The sequence below is a fragment of the Ostrea edulis genome, chromosome 2 (assembly GCF_947568905.1).
Source record: "Ostrea edulis chromosome 2, xbOstEdul1.1, whole genome shotgun sequence".
Lineage (NCBI taxonomy): Eukaryota > Metazoa > Mollusca > Bivalvia > Ostreida > Ostreidae > Ostrea > Ostrea edulis.
The window spans coordinates 8,007,297-8,025,150 of record NC_079165.1 but is presented as its reverse complement, the minus strand read 5'-3'; the positions used below and the strand labels follow the sequence as shown (position 1 = coordinate 8,025,150).

General features: G+C 35.3%; 1 protein-coding gene across 1 annotated transcript in view; it reads right to left on the bottom strand.

Moving 5' to 3' along the window:
- LOC125679695 (valine--tRNA ligase-like) overlaps positions 1 to 10,744 on the bottom strand; it is a 28,684-nt gene extending 17,940 nt beyond the window's left edge. The window contains exons 1-8 of the mRNA XM_048919125.2: positions 10,419 to 10,744; positions 8,276 to 8,348; positions 6,304 to 6,404; positions 5,063 to 5,190; positions 4,240 to 4,404; positions 3,785 to 3,866; positions 3,321 to 3,440; positions 536 to 644 (exon numbers count right to left, since the gene is read on the bottom strand). Of these exons, the coding sequence (XP_048775082.1) occupies positions 536 to 644; positions 3,321 to 3,440; positions 3,785 to 3,866; positions 4,240 to 4,404; positions 5,063 to 5,190; positions 6,304 to 6,404; positions 8,276 to 8,348; positions 10,419 to 10,604 (964 nt within the window). The 5' untranslated portion in view covers positions 10,605 to 10,744. The remainder of the gene's footprint in view (positions 1 to 535; positions 645 to 3,320; positions 3,441 to 3,784; positions 3,867 to 4,239; positions 4,405 to 5,062; positions 5,191 to 6,303; positions 6,405 to 8,275; positions 8,349 to 10,418) is intronic.
- Positions 10,745 to 17,854: the final 7,110 nt, after the last annotated feature.

Sequence of the window (17,854 nt, the reverse complement as noted above, 5' to 3'; positions counted from 1 at the left end):
ATTTCCCATATACTTCTGTTTGATTCTATAGTTATTTAGGAAATAGCATTTCTTTGCTAAGTATTTAAAAAATATCATTCAACTATGAGAAAGAGTATTGTCCAATCAGAAAATCAAAGCATGTAAAGGGACATACTTTTAAATTTTCTCAATCAAACTGTACAGCAGAGATTCTTAATAAATGTACAGTGTACATGTATATGTTAACTTCTAAAATTTCAAAGCATCTTATTAGGTACCATTTACATGCACTCCAGATTATCAAAACTTCACAAATTAAACATCTCAAATGAAATAATACAGCTGGTTTTCGAGGTTTTTGTTGGGGTTTTTTTTTTTGGGGGGGGGGGATGTTTTGCACCCCCCCCCCCTGAACAAATGCATGTTAATTCACATTTTTTTATACAATCATTATTACAGATTGCAACAAGATTCAATGATCAGTTTTCTGGAAAAATTCTGCACAAAATTAATCTTCAATGTTATTCTTGTAAGTTCTGAACCACATAATTAAGGTAAGGGTCTGCTTCACTACCTGATCCTTCCACTGGGTAGGCGAACGACACCAGAACTCCAAACTCCACTTTCTCTTTGTACCCAGGTACGGCAAGCATGGTCCTTCCTGTCAATTCCTTCTTCTCCACCTGAGAAATACACAATTTCATATTGTTTAAAAACCCTTCATTTTTAAATACACATTCCGATTTAAACTGTCACCATATTGTACACTCATCTTCACATGGGTGAGGTAATCTTTAAAATGACACTTGCTACAAACTTTTTTAAAAAAAATGATGAAAGCTAAATCTGTTTTTATAAGTAAGATGTATATTATTTACACAGCATGTAATACAATGTATTCCCAAGATTTCTCAATGAAGTCCTAACTGGGAGGGAAAATTAAATATAAAGTTATTTTAATAGGAGGTTAAACTTTGTAAAAAAAAAAATATTTAGGGACTTGTAAATTTTCTATGATATTTTTACATTCTTACTTTATATTGCACTAAGCCAAAAAACATATACAGTTGCATTTCTATTTCTTGAACATTGATTTCTCACATTATCACCAGTGTGAGATCGACTTTACCCATGTGAGACAGCCATGTGAGATGTTTCTTTCTCACATCATCACCAGTGTGAGATCGACTTTACCCATGTGAGACAGCCATGTGAGATGTTTCTTTCTCACATTATCACCAGTGTGAGATCGACTTTACCCATGTGAGATTTTTCTATATCATATACCTAGTAGTGTATCAGCCCTGATACACCTATCTTGGCTAGGGTGAGACAGCTGCAAGTAGGTAGGGCTGTCTCGCCCTAAGGGCCGAGATATCTCTGTCTCGGCCCATTGTCAAGGGGCTGTCTCGCCCTCAAATTTCAAATGGCTATTTCTTCTTTAATCTTTTGAAATCTAACATAACTACATGAAAAAATGATGTTAGACACAATTTTTTTCAAATATAATACTTTCTTCCACGACAAAATTTAATTTAAGCAGAAAAATTAAATAAAAACGTTTTCAAAAACAGCGCTAAATTGTAGCGAGTATCTAAGCAAAGGGGGGTAACCCAAGTAACAATTGTTTATTTAGAACAATAACACGTTTAACTTCATTTAAAAACAATCAACGTTCTAGGCGACAGAAAACAGTAGGAGGATTATGGAGGGTGATACTAAAGCATTATTAGAAATTCCCGGTCCTAATGGAGATCAAAATGTTAATTTACGGTAATTTTGATGTAGAAAACTGCTTTAAAACGATTTCTGAAATCTAAAATCCCGAGGACTTGGCAATAAAACGAGAAAAGCAGAACCAATATCTTCCGACGTTTTTCAACGACTTATAGATGCTAAACAGATGGGAAATGGTAAAAAAAAAACTTACTTCAGTATAAGGTAACATTCCCTAAGCAAATAAATAGCAGCATCAGATCTGTAAACATTCCCGTTCATACGATGACGCCACGTAAACAAAGTTCTACAACTCTTACAAATTATATGAAATAATGAAAACGGGCGAGTTTGGTAAATCCGAAAAAAGAAATAAAAATAATTCACTTATTTCCAATTTTAGTATTCATTAGCAGGCCCCTAGGAGCTGCTTAATAGTATATACATGTACATGAACAGCACAGCGATAGATATGACGAGTTTCTCAGCCAAGCAGTTCAGTTAATTGAAACGTCCAGATTCTAGACTACATGAGGGGATGTCCATGATTAATAATCCAATTATTGTGACCAACAATGGAATAAAGCTACAAAACCCAGACTTTAGCATGTTTCACAATGCCAATAGTACTGGAAACATAACCATTAAAGTAAACTCACCGAAGGAATAAAATAGTCAAATATCGTTGTATAGTATACCATGTATATATGTTAGGGTCAATACCCCCCCCCCCCCCCCCCCAATTTAAAAAAAAAAAATGTTTATCAACTTGTTGTGTTTTAGGTATATGATATAAACAATATCACACTCTAATGTTGATCTCGGACCTGGGATTGCCCCTCGAGTGAGCCAATCCCAGGTCCGAGATCAACATTAGAGTGTGATATTCTATATGTCTCACACTGCTACGTCATTTGATTGTGACGTCATATATTTTCTATGATTTACGTTAAATGGTGAAGATTTACGTTACACGGTGAAGTAAAAATATTTTGCATTATTATCTTTAAATTTTAATGTATATAGCTTTCTGGTGGACAACCTTGGGTTTTTTAGTTTACACTTACAGTGTAAACCATTTCCGGGTATGCTCTTTCAGCCTATCTAATTAGTTTTTGCATCGAAGTTCAAATAAGGATTCTGATAATTTAGAATTTTCTCAAAGCTCCTAACTTTATGCACTAAACTGTAGGTAAAATGTGAGAAAAATAATCCTTCATTATTTACTCCTGTGGGATAGGGAAATTCCACCTCTGGAACAAGATTCACTGTCTAGGACTCGGCAAAGCCTCGTCCTATACTGCGAATCCTGTCCCCTCGGTGGAATTTCCCTATCCCACACTCGTACTAATGAGGAATTCTATTAATCTCGTATACCATGGATATGTTGAAGTGAAATGGAAGTCCTAACTACTTTAATTTTCTTTATGTATTTTTACCTCAGTAACTCAAACCATCAGCTATCTCTAAGTTTTTTCTTGGCACCATTGAGTTCGAGATAACGATGTTTGACTGTATCAACCCACACATCCATTTTTTTGTTTGTATCAAGGGTTCTTAATTAAGACATCAAAATTAAGATTTACTTTTTCTTATTACAAATGGTGTCATTGTATTTTTTGTTGTTGATATAATGAACTTACCTCGATATCAGAAATAGCGGAGTTAAGAGAACATGACCAGTTTACAAGGCGTACACTTCTGTAGATAAACCCATCATCATGTAAACGCACAAAGGACTCAGTCACAGCCTTATACAGTTTCTACAAGATATAGTAAAACAAACATCATGTAAACGCACAAAGGACTTAGTCACAGCCTTATACAGTTTCTACAATATATAGTAAAACAAACATCATGTAAACACACAAATGACTGTCACAGTATTATACAGTTTCTACAATATATAATAAAACGAACAGCATGTAAATGGATGACTCTTCTGAACATACATGTAGAATTTGTGAGATATAGTATTCCTGTCATACAGTAGACAGACAATGGACTCTGTCATGGGTTTGTCATACATGTACGTGTTACAGATGTGTGTACATTGTGTATCTACTATACATACATTAATTAGTACATGCACTGTGATAGTACTTACTGGATCCATTGTAAAGCACGCTCTGTCCCAGTCATAGGACCCCCCTAACCTCCTCAGCTGGTGATAAATCCTGTCACCTTTCCTGAAATACAAAATGCATACCATTTCACATGTATATACATGTATTTGCTAATGACTTCATTGGAAAGTAGATGGAAAAATAGGTAGTGTATCGTAAACATATTTACTAATTATACAATACATCGGCAGAAACATACACATACTTATCTACACTTCGACACAAAAACAATTTTAGTTCAACATGAGACAAAATGAGATGTAATTATTAAGAATCATTGTTAAGATGACGTAACAATCATATTTTGAGTACATGCCCAGGTTTTTTGCGGAGTTCATTTATCAATATATCAAGGTTCTTTGTGTTTATATATCAAACAGTAAATGGATTTTAGGGGACACTGTACTATCACATTTTTGGAGCACACTGTACTTACTCATTTTTCCACTTCCACACATGTTCTACAAATGCCTCCCTGCCCAGATCATGTCTGGATTTTCCCATATCTCGCTTCAATTTCTTCTCGACTACTACTTGTGTGGCGATACCAGCGTGATCACACCCTGGGTTCCACAGCACTGTTTTCCCCTTCATCCTGTGCCTACAAGATTATGAGTATAATTTTACAGGCTCTGAATAAAAGACAAATAAATGAACGCATAAATCATATAGTGTACATTGACATATACATGATTATGTACACGAGACAATGATTCCATGTGGACCACTTTCATTTTTTAATCAATTCAAGCAAAACTTAACAGGCTTCTCTGATGATTCATTATTAAAAGAAAGTTTTTCAAACAGATTTTTACAGTTTTTTACAGGTAATCATGACTTTCACAGCTTTTAACAGGTAATCATGATTTTACAGCTTTTAACAGGTATTCATGATTTTACAGCTTTTAACAGGTATTCATGATTTTACAGCTTTTTACAGGTAATCATGACTTTTACAGCTTTTAACAGGTAATCATGATAATGTATACTTAGAGTATATCACCAATATTTCATACTTTATGCTACTGAATTTTTCTCATTGAATTTTTCAACAAATTACAATCTTCAGAAACATACAATTAGTTTATCACAACATACACATACATAATATTATATATAAATGTATATACATACAAATTATACTGACATGATACATTTTTTTCTGCATCAAGGTAACATTACAAATTTAACTTAAAATAAAGATCTCAAGAACAGAAACAGATGAACCATATTAACAGAATTAATTTCACACTCATTACCATCTTGCAATACAATCCTCTACAGCATTGGTGAGGGCGTGACCCAAATGTAGGGAACCGGTCACATTGGGAGGGGGGATCACCATCACGAATTTGTCCTCATATTTCAGCTTCGTTAAATCTTTGCCCTAAAATTATAGCCATCAATTTTTACCTATTGATTTCAATATTGATTTGTATATATATACTCTATGTGTACTTATTTTTGCAAGACTCATATATAGCGCCCTCTAGCGGGGAAGACTCATATATAGCACCCAATCGGATCACGCGCTTGTTCTTTTCTGTAACCAGTAAGAAGACTCGGACGTGGATCGGCACAAGAATTGCATCAAATCGATGCATTTCTTCGCCGGAGGTGCGCCTGTGGATGAGGTTAAAAGACCAGAACCAAATCCCTGTATAGCGTGTTATTTAGATTTTCACCAGATTCAGTTTTGGTATCATTAACGTCTTATTCACTCTAATACATAAACATATAAATGGAAATTAATAGTGGTAGAATACCTTAGATGTGTATGATATCTTAGATGCATTTGAAAGCTTGCGTTTCATATTGTAACGTACGACTGTGATGTCATAGTTACATTTCTGTACACATAGCAACATCCTCTGATGGCGTCGATCCACATAGGAAGTTTATTTGCGGTTACGGAAATAGCTGAGTAGTTACGATTGATATAGCACCCTCTAGCAGGGAAGACTCATATATAGCCCCCTCTAGCGGGGAAGACTCATATATAGCGACCTCTAGCGGAGAAGACTCATATATAGCGACCTCTAGCGGAGAAGACTCATATATAGCGGCCTCTAGCGGGGAAGACTCATATATAGCGCCCTCTAGCGGGGAAGACTCATATATAGCGCCCTCTAGCGGGGAAGACTCATATATAGCTCCCTCTAGCGGGGAATACTCATATATAGTGCCCTCTAGCGGGGAAGACACATATGTAGCGCCCTCTAGCGGGGAAGACTCATATATAGCTCCCTCTAGCGGGGAAAACTCATATATAGTCCCCTCTAGCGGGGAAGACACATATATAGCTCCCTCTAGCGGGGATGACTCATATATAGCCCCATCTAGCAGGGAAGACTCATATATAGCCCCCTCTAGCGGGGAAGACACATGATATATAGCGTCCTCTAGAGATAATCACCATCTGATATTGCATACAAAGTTAAATACACTGAATCAGCAATTCTTTGATAGAAATAGATAGGATGTCTAGTTCTAGTTTTACCCCATACTCCGGCTTGAAGAATCCTGACTGCACCCACCAGTCGTACCAGGCCGCCTCCACATACTGGGGACTGTACGCATCAGGCATGGAGGTGTTGACATCTGAAATATACACAGGGGTCACTCAACATAAGATACATTGTGTATTTATATATACAGTAGTCACTCAACAAAAGATACATTGTGTATTCATATATACAGCGGTCTCAACAAAAGATACATTGTGTATTTATATATACAGCGGTCACTCAACAAAAGATACATTGTGTATTTATTTATACAGCGGTCACTCAACAAAAGATACATTGTGTATTTATATATACAGCGGTCACTCAACAAAAGATACGGTGTATATTTATATATATAGTGGTCACTCAACAAGGACATGGTGCAGTTTTGTATATACAGCGGTCACTCAACACAGACATGGTGCAGTTTTATTTTCACAACAGTCACTCAACACAGACATGGTGCAGTTTTGTATAGGACAAAACTTGGGCCTTGAATCCAAAAAAATGAATCGAGCACACATGTACATGTATTACATGATTGTCATAGCTTTCTAAAACATGTAACAAATTCCTAAAACCTTGTGTTATAGTCATGCCAGGAGAACTTTAAAGCATGGGTCTAAATTTGTGGCACTTCATTTACAGTTTATAGTGACACTTCTATATGGCACCTAGAACAACAAATAAAAATCCCTAGAGTTAAAAATCCACATTTAGTGAATAAAGTAAGGTGTTGTCTACTACATGTATCTACATGATCTAGCAAATGGTTCTTACGTTATAAGTCAGACAACACGTTAGAGAAAACAATGTGTTGTATCATAATTTATTATTCATCAAAAATCACACTTTTACATGAGATTTAAATCTCATTTATGAACTGCATGTAAATTTTCTAAAACTTATAAACATTTTGTTGTATAAAGTATTTATGTATAGTCTACTTGTAACTAAAAAAATTGCAATGCTTGTCTGGTGATAAGAAACCAAGTGATGAAGTGTTGCATCAATAAATGCTGGAAATATGTTATTCAATTTAAAAGACATTAAATAAATCACAATATCCATAGTGCACAGCAAATCTTTTAAGCTTTGAACTAATGCAGGCATTTTCCCTGAACTCGGATGTGTCAATTACTCGGGATATGTCAAAGTGAGTCGATAGTTCTGGTCATGATTCTGGAAACCTCGAGATTCTCATGCAGGAAAATCGCGAATACTCCATTTAAAATTTCAGTCTTAAGCACAATATTTACCTGATTTATATCGCAATTGGGTTAATTTTTCACTCTGTTGAACATAGTAGTATAACAAGTGGTAGATTTTCATTTCTGATCTACCCCGCAATTCTTAAAGTTTGTCGAAATTCACACCTTCAAATACACCGGCCTTGATTCCCTGATCCTTGATTTTGTTAAATAAACAACGACTCGGGTTTTATCAATTAACCACACACGATTCTGCATGTTGACAGCTTGGGTATAATAATTGAATCAGAGGGCCGACTAAACAAGAACACCGCCGAACAGTGCGTTTTAAAACGAAAGTGTTAGGGGCGATAATTCCCAGAATAGTCGTGCTGAACCGAAATCGAAAGTAGGAATCGCGCTGTAATCGAAAAATGTACGGTCGTTAAATAAAGGTAAAATTACGTGAAATTGCACGAAAAGGTTGTAAAAATTATGGTCGCTGGTCGAGTCAGACAGGCGGTCGTTTAATACTGGTACAATATATAGGGTAACTTTTTATCGTCACATACGACAGTGAGTCGCTTAATACAGCGGGTCGCTATTGCAGTTTTGACTGAACATGTATTATGATAATATATATATCGTATTGTGAGGAAGGTGTATGGCTTAATTCCTAAATGATAAACATTTAAATTACTAAATATTGTAATTAATACCATAGCTATTTATCTCATTAATGCAATACTTTCAAGAATATCTGAATAAGACCTACCTTTCTTCTCTCCTGGTTTTGTTGGAGCATCATATGTTACTTTCACTTTCTCTTTTACAATGTCTTTCTTCTTCTGTTTTAAAAAAAACAACAAATTTTCTAAATCAGTTTTATTCTCAATATACATTGAAGTTTGAAGGTGTTCAATGCAATATTATTTGGTTAATAACTCCCTTCAAGGTCATCATCATGAAATAAAACTTCATCTGAGCTGTTTAGCAACATACTGATTAAAACAATAAATTAACACATGTTTAAAAATTATGAATTATACTCCAGAATTTCTACAGTTGTGTCTACTGTAAGATCTTTGTCTCTATTTACAGCATATTGCTTACATCGATGAGAATTATTCATATCATACAAGAAACTAGCCCTGGACATCATACACAAACATCAGTGTTTACATCACAAACATCAGTGTTTACGTCACAAACATCAGTGTTTACGTCACAAACATCAGTGTTTACGTTTACATGTTATTGTGCATAATTTAAAAATCCTCTCTGTTAAAACGACCCCTGAAGAAATGCTACTCTCGCTATAGAAATTCTGGAACAACCAATCCAACTCTAAAAGAAATTTAACACAAGTCACCAAACACATGGAATGGTCATTTCAGCATTTTCACTTCAGTTTGGTTTATTAAATGGGTTAAAGATTGTAATAAAATGCTCATCAGAGCTCTAGTCTTTGAAGAAAGAACCCCAATAAATTGGAAATTTTTTCTGAAAACATGCAACAAATAAAATTACAGAGATGGTTTATACAAGAGTGTTGACTCACTATTGGTAGTTGATTTAATGAAAATTAAAGTAGTGCTATTGAAAGTGATTTCTGACTCTCTAAATTGCTCTTTTACCCAACCCCCAATTGGCACCAACTACCCAACCCTAATTTTATTTCAAAGGATCATAATGACCATTTGCTTACAAAGTTAACATAAACAATAATATATAAATATTGCATTTAGTTGAGGGTAACATTGAAAATTTTCACCCCGAGAAAACCATTGTCAACCAAGGCGTAGCCGAAGTTGACAATGGTTTCTCGAGGGGTGAAAATTTTCAATGTTACCCTCAACGACATGCAATATTTGTTTTATTATACTGAATGTTATATAAACAACAAAGCAGAAAAATGTACGTCTGTTGATCAATCATGGTCATGCAATATTTCGTATATCTATGCGGGTATTCGTGTTTATTACAAATGCTCAAACGACGCCGTCTAACAATCTACGGCGAACCGTACGCGCATGAATTTGACAAATGTGATAATTTTTTATAATATCACCCGTTGTCAAGTACTGTTACCCGTTGCTAGATACTATCACCCTGGAGTGCGTGCTTTCTGTTCTCAGAGGGTAACAATGTTTTTTCAAATGCTTCTCGACCAATCAGATTCGAGTATTTTACATGAAAGTATAATAATTTAATCCTTTTATAACATTAGAGCATTGTCTAACTAACTTCAAAATTTTTTATGAAAATTGCTAGTACTAGCATGAACTTCGAGGCAAATGATGTTATTTTGACAATTTCAATAGTCAATAAATGATGATCACATAATTTGTCAATATACATAACAGGACATGCAGGTAATGTTATAAAGTTTTAATATAGGCGAGATAAGAGATTGAGATATTTATGGAGGAGGGGAGGGAGAATGATTGATTGATTGATTCACTTCCCGTCAAGAATTTTGGACTCATATTGAGACGTCACCAGCTGTAGGTGAAGTACCACCACCAAAATCCGCTTTTTTCGAGGTTTTAAAAAAGGTGTATCGTGTACATTAAAAAAAGTAAAGGGACGACACTCGCCATCTTGGATTTCTGGGGGACACCTTTTTTAAAACCTCGAAAAAAGCGGATTTTGGTGGTGGATTTTTATTTATAGAATCTATTATTCAGACACAAATCATGCAAAACAATTTATCATTTGGGAACAAATAATACAAAACTTCAATTTCTGACAACCGAGCCCCTGTGTGCCTGTCCACTTCTCTACAGATAATAGGAGCCTGACAGTCTACAGCAACAGCACTTTCAACATTTTGAAACACTTCCGACTTCGGTGTCTTCTGTCACTTTATATGGTTAATCTAATAATTTTCCTTGAAAACTAAAGAATATTGTTACCTCCCCCTCCTTCTTTGGCTGTTGTTTCTGTGCCGCCAGCTTTTCCTGCTTCGCTTGAAACTTAGCCAGCTTTTCTTGCTTGGCTTTCTCTTTCTTCAATTCTTTTTCGCTTTTGACACGTGGTATGCCATCACCGCCCGCATTCTGCGACACGGTGTTGTCTGCCGGCTTGTCACTGTCAGCCATTCCCTTGTGTATGACCTGAAGTAATATGATCTAGTGAACAGATCACAATATAAATAGAAATGTATTATTCTTTCAATATGATTACATCATGATCTGCCACTCCGGCCTTTGATATGCATGATACTATTATTGGTATCCAGAGCCCGATGGAAAATAAACTGCTTGCTGTACATCAAAGTTCAAGTGAGCTATTGTCCGTCGTCCATCTGTCTATCTGTAAACTTTTCGCATTTTCATCTTCTTTTCCAGAACCACTGGGTCAATTTCAATCAAATTTGGTACACATGTACCACCCATGGGTGAAGGGGATTCAGGTTTAATTGTTCAAATGAAGAGCCAGTCCCAGAGTTTTCACATATTATTTTACGAAAGACAACAATAATATTATCAATCAACTATCAGAATGCAGGCATGATATGTCATTTCTAAATTAACGAGAAATTGGGGCTAAAATATTCTGATGTATTCTGTTTTTATCGAATAAAAAAATCTGGGACCGGGACCGAAGACCGGGTTTTAGTCACGGGACCGAAGACCGGGACCGAGACCGGGTTTTAGTCAGTACCGTTTTCACATATTATTTTACGAAAGACAACAATAATATTATCAATCAACTATCAGAATGCAGGCATGATATGTCATTTCTAAATTAACGAGAAATTGGGGCTAAAATATTCTGATGTATTCTGTTTTTATCGAATAAAAAAATCTGGGACCGGGACCGAAGACCGGGTTTTAGTCACGGGACCGAGACCGAAGACCGGGACCGAGACCGGGTTTTAGTCAGTACCGCCATGCTCCTTCAAAAATGGAGGGGGGGGGGGGTAATAACAAAAATGCAAAACTAGGATGGTTCATTTAAAAATCTTCACATTAGTGCACATTCAAGTTTATTCAAATCATATCTCCTGGGGGTAAGGTGGGGCCACAATTGGGGATAAAATTTTGACATGCAAATATATATGAAAAATCTTTTTATAATATTCTTCTCAAGAACTATTGGACCAGAAGAGTTCGAGTTTATATGAAAGCTTCCTGGTATTGTACAGATTCAAATTTGTTCAAATCATGCCCCCGGGGGTAGGGTGCAGCCACAATAGGGTATCAAAGATTTACATGCGAGTATATAAATAGAGAAAATCTTTAAACATTTTCTCAAAAACCACTGAGCCAGAAAAGTTTGTGCAATTCATGGTCCCTGGGGGTAGGGTGGGGCCACAATGGAGGATCATTTGAAGTGTTATATGCTGATATGTGGAGAAAATCTTTAACTATTTAAGCAAGGGCTTTCATATTTTGTGTATACATGTACTTTTTTTTTTTTTTACGGAAAAACCTTTTTATGTAATGCAATGGTATGTGATCTCATGATCTCAACCTGGAAGCTTAAACTACTTTTAATAAAAATCTTACCTATACAATATGTCCTGAACTATTTAAGTTAGATCTTCATATCTTGTGATATATACATTTCTTATGGCATTTCATTTCATGTCATGATCTTTGACCTTGTCACCTTGAACTTGGATTTTGACAAGCTATTAAGAAAACATAACCTATTAAATATATTTGGATTTTATGTGAAGATTTGATATTTTGTAAATAGATTATTTGTACACGATGGTGTTCGATCTTTTGGACTTGGAGTTTGGATAGGCTTTTTCAAAACCAAAACCTATCCTATTCAATATCTCCTGAAGGTAGGGCTTTTATATTTTGTATGTAGGTTCTTTATGGCAAGACCTTTTATTTCTTTAAAGGGACTGGTTCACGTTTTTCGAAAGAAATATTTTTCATTTGTGATGTTAAAAATTAAACATATAGCTCATTTAATGTTGACAACTAAAATTTGGACCATCTGAATGTAAGGATAAGAGCAATATTTCAGCTTTGATTCTGTGTTATGTAAACAAAGACTCGAGTCTTTTTATGTAAACAAACAAACCAGTGAAACATTAATTTTGTAATTCAAAGGATCTTCATTTTGTACAATTACAAATTTTAACTTTTAAATGACACATTTTACCTAAAGCATACTTGAGATGTGATATATATAATAAACTTGGATCAGTATCCATTCATTTTGAAAACTCGTAAACAATAACACACCTCAATCTTTGTTTTCAAAACAAATAATAAACTCTCTATAATGAGCTTCCGTCATGATGAATAACCTTAATTTTTTGTGAAACCTTCTAAAAATATTAGACTATAGATTTTGATTACTTAAAGTGAAATACAAAATTTGGAGGAAAATCGTGAATCAGTCCCTTTAAGCTTGACCTTCTGACCTTGACATTAAAGTTTAACCTACTTTTAATAAAACGTTTTACCTATTTGGTATCTCCTGAGCTATATTTAGATATAGGGTTTTTCTATTCTGTATATAGATTTCTTGTGACAAGGCCTTCATATCATACCATGATCAATGACCTTGTGACCTTGGTCTTATCTAGAACAGTAAATACATGTACAAGTTCTCGCTGTAAGATTTAATCAAACGATCTTGTCATATATATCTCTGAAAGTGAAAAAAAAATGATTGCTTCTTATAATTATCATCTACTTCTTTTCAAACAAGAAACCACGATTTACCTTAAATTTGTAAATTTTAAGAGGTGTGCCCCCTTTAAATTCACCACTGATACAAGTAAGAAAATGCGTAAAGTAGAGTGTTTATAATTGTTATTGAAAACCACTGTACACGAAAAGCAAAAACTCGTAAATGAAAGCTTCCTTATATGAAAATTAAAGTTTGCACAATAGAGATGTAACGATTTACATGGAAAGATACCATATCAATACATGCAATATTTTAAATTGATATGAAAGTGACCATTTAGAAATGTAACTAGATCTTGTGTGTATTCAATTATTTTTTCACGCCATACGTTGATCATAGCTGAAACGTTATTGAAGTTCACAGTATAATATGTTTGTGTGGACGATTCTTTAAAAACATTTTACATTTTATTGCACATTCTACATTTAATTGCACATTTGACATTTTATTGTATATTTGGAAATCTCTTGACTAAAGAGGAAGATATAAGAAAAAGATGGATGGAACACTTCAGCGAAGTGTTAAATAGACCAGACCCTATTGATCCTGCTGAAATACTAACAGGGGAGTCCATTGAATTAGACATAGAAACAAGTCCACCAACAGAAGATGAGATAAGGAGAGCATTGAAAGAAATGAAAGTAGGCAAAGCTCCAGGTGTAGATAACATCACTGTAGAAATATTGAAATCAGACATAGAAACAACTGCCAAGGAACTACACAAACTATACAACATTGTCTGGACAACTGGAAGAGCTCCCAAAGATTGGAGAGGGGGACTTATAATAAAGTTAGCAAAGAAAGGTGACCTGACAAACTGTGGAAATTGGAGAGGAATCACACTAATAGGCCAATCCGAAAACATGAGTTATCTTTCCTTGATCCGGAACGTAGTACGCTTGCGTAACAGTAGGTTAAGACTTCGGGGTAGTATATTCGAGAAGCGTCATTATCAACAGTGCAGAAGGCCGCAAAGATAATGTTGTATACTTTTACAGTAATCACGCCAACAAATATGTTAACGTTAATAAAAGATCTCAATGCATAGGTTTACTTCATACACGTGAAAATAACCAACTTTGCCTGTAAAAATAATAGAAAATTGCAACAACTGCCAAAACAATGGGGAAAATAATAATTTTAAAAATTGTTGTATTTGGTGTAGACAGACATTTGAGAATGGAACAAGCTGGATTCAGGGCAGGAAGAGGCACTACGGAACAGATATTTGTCCTACGTAATATTCTAGAACAAGCTATAGAATGGAACTCCAACCTCTATCTATGCTTCGTCGATTTTGAAAAAGCCTGCGACAGCGTACACAGGGAAACCCTTTGGAAGATCATGAAATCTTATGGAATATCAGACGAAATAATCAGTATGGTTAAATTAATGTATGAAGACAGTGAATGCGCAGTTGTTGATGGAAATGGTACAACAGAATGGTTTAATGTTAAATCTGGCGTTAAACAAGGATGCAACATGTCGGGTTTCTTGTTCCTCCTGGTAGTTGACTGGATAATGAAAAAGACAACAGCAGATAACAACTCGGGCATAAGATGGAATATGACAACAAAATTAGACGCTCTAGATTTTGCAGACGACATCGCTTTATTATCCAGCAGCAAAGATCAAATGCAACAAAAACCGAACTCTCTAAACAGATACGCAGCTAGAACAAGTTTAAAAATCAATACAGGAAAAACCAAAGTTATGCGTCTAAATGCTGCAAACATCACACCGATAACCATCAATGGGAACAAAATAAACGATGTGGATGAGTTCATTTACCTCGGAGCAACAGTAAGCAAGACAGGAGATATAAGAAGAAGAACTGGCCATGCAAGTGTAGCATTCCATAAGCTAAGCAAGATCTGGAGCAATAACCAACTCAACAGAAAAACAAAAATGAAGCTCTTCAGCTCAAATGTAATAGCTGTGTTATTGTATGGCAGCGAGACCTGGAAAATGACAAAAGGGGATGAAAAACTTGTAGATACATTCCAGCACAAATGTCTTAGGAAAATCTTAAAGATCTACTGGCCAATGAAAATACCAAATGTAGCAGTTAGAGAGATAGCAGGAGAAGAACAATAGAAAGAGAGAGGAAAGAACTAGGTTTTGGGTCATGGACAGAGGCAGCAAGATCAGCCCAGGACAGAAGTAAATGGAGAGGACTTGTTCATGGCCCTATTCTCCACGAGGAGAGAAGGAATTAAGTCAAGTAAGTCAAGTTTATTGTATATTTTACATTTTATTGTACATTTTACATTTCATTGTACATTTTACATTTCATTGTACGTCGTTTTACAGTTTATTGTAAAGTTACAGCTAGTTTTATCGATCTTAATACGGAAGCCGGATAGCGCCATGTGAGATCAATATTTTATCTGGCGGTCGCCAAATAAGTTTCAGGCGATGGTCACATAAAATTATTTGGCGGCCACCTTGTATAATCATCTGCAGCGATCACAAATAAATTTCTAGAGGTACGTGACGACCGCTAGATATTATATAATACTAGCTAGGCACTCTCGGGATTCAAGTGACACCGTGTCAAGACAAAATTTGCAGGTCACCATGATGTGGCGGGTTTGATTATTTTTATTACATGGAATATCATTTCATTCAAACCCTGATTGTTAAATCAGCTTTTTGTTACATTTAAAATTATTTCAATTACTGTCAATCATTCATGCATTTTTAGTTCATTTCATGTTAGAATGGTTGAAACATTCTCTGTTGTCACGAATCATCTGATTGGATGAGTCAGGATAGCTTCTTTGGTTTTGATTGGCTTTAAAAGTTAGTGATTAGCATTCAGGGTATGTAAGGTTCTGTTTGATCAGTTTTACTCACTTTATTATAGGCACTGATCTCTTGGTTAGTTTTCTCTTTTCTTATTTTGAGAAATTATACCTCAAGGTTTAATCAGGGCGTAATCTGATTGGTTTAGACCGTCACGTGCCAGGGATGATAAAACTTAGTAAATGGCATATCTCCACACCGTATTATATACTTTCAATTTCATCTCTTTTTTCTTTAAAAGTTTGCGGACATATATCACACGATATTTGCCCGGAAACATTCCGGCCCGCAAACATTACAGTCAATCACAATCAATATGTACAAGCAAGTGACTACGCTGTTAATTTTCAAATTTTTCGTGTTTTTCATCTTTTACCCAGTTAAACCAATAAAGAAATTGTTAAAAATAAAATTATTGTTAGTTTCTAAATGAAATTGAAAATATTTCACCCCCTCGGCAGCTTCGTGCATTTTCCATAAATTTTACGTGGAGGTAGATGTAGTTAATTATGACGTCACAATACGTTCGAGTCATTGTACTTTCATAGTTCGTGAGTTTGTTGCGGGCCTCTGATATACAGTTTTGAAAATCGCTTAAGCTGATTTTGGTTCATACAAAAACAAGAGAGTAAATCAGCATTCAAGAAAAATGGAAATATAACAACTGATTATCATATCATTGTTTTTCGTTGTTTGTAAAATGTACCTTCTAATACGTTTCGGCGCGTTAAAATCATTTGATTTTTCTTGGGTGAATAAATCTGCATATCTCCCTCACTATCATGCAAGAAATGTATATTATGAACTGCTTACTAGTGTTTTCATTCCAAGGTGTTCACTATATAGTTCAGGAATCCCCTTATCTGGGTTGAATTTTTGCTAGAGCCAGTGTACAGATTGTTTGGGCATTGGATCACCTGATTTACTGTCCCTGTTATACTGGTTCCGGTTACATATTTTGATGCCGTGACCAGGATTCTTAATAAAACCCTTCTTTGATAGTGTGGTGCGAGCTACACTTACTCCTAGAGTTGAAAGGTTATTATCTATCCGGGGTACAATGACTATTTTTTTTGTCTGTCGGTCGTCATTCTCCTCCCTCCGTTGTAGATGGATGTCAGAGCGCGGAAGAGAAGATGATTCATATAGATATTGCAGATATAGAGAAAGCGCTACACGAGCTGACATCTGACTACCAGAGATACAGAGACGAGCTAGAGCAAATCATTATAAGCAGACACCACTTCATTTGGTGAAGTTACAGGTGTGAATGAAGAAAGAGGGACAGAAACTCTTCTAGTAAGCATGAGAGAAATGCATGAAAGTAGAGCACCTGCACCAATAAACTCTGCAGTGAATGCGAGAGGTGAGAGATGTCACAATAAGTCCCAGACAACTACTGCCTATGTTATACTTGTTCCGGTTACAAACACAGTGATCATGCAATAGTCAGTCAATATTCAACACCAATTCGATATATCACCTTAATTTAATTCCACGTTAAAATGTCAAAATGTTGATTTAATAATGTCACTGTATTTTAACGCATTCAGAATAAAAGTTTCAATTTTTGCGTGTAATATATTGGGATTTTTTTTTTTCGAAAATATTCTCGTGACCAAATTATTAAATTAATATCTAAGTTAGTCCACACTGATATCTATCTCCCTGGAATGTGGGCGGGGCCCAGGAGGCATTAGGAATGTCAGAGAATCATTGTGAAAATCTTATCAGCTGAGCAAGTTACAGGAAATGGGGGTCCACGAAACTGACACAAAAGGATTGTATAAAAGGATTGCATGCCAACATGCTTGGTGAATCAATAAATAAATTGAAATATTGAAATTAATAGAAATTGTTATGGGATTAAGGAAAAATA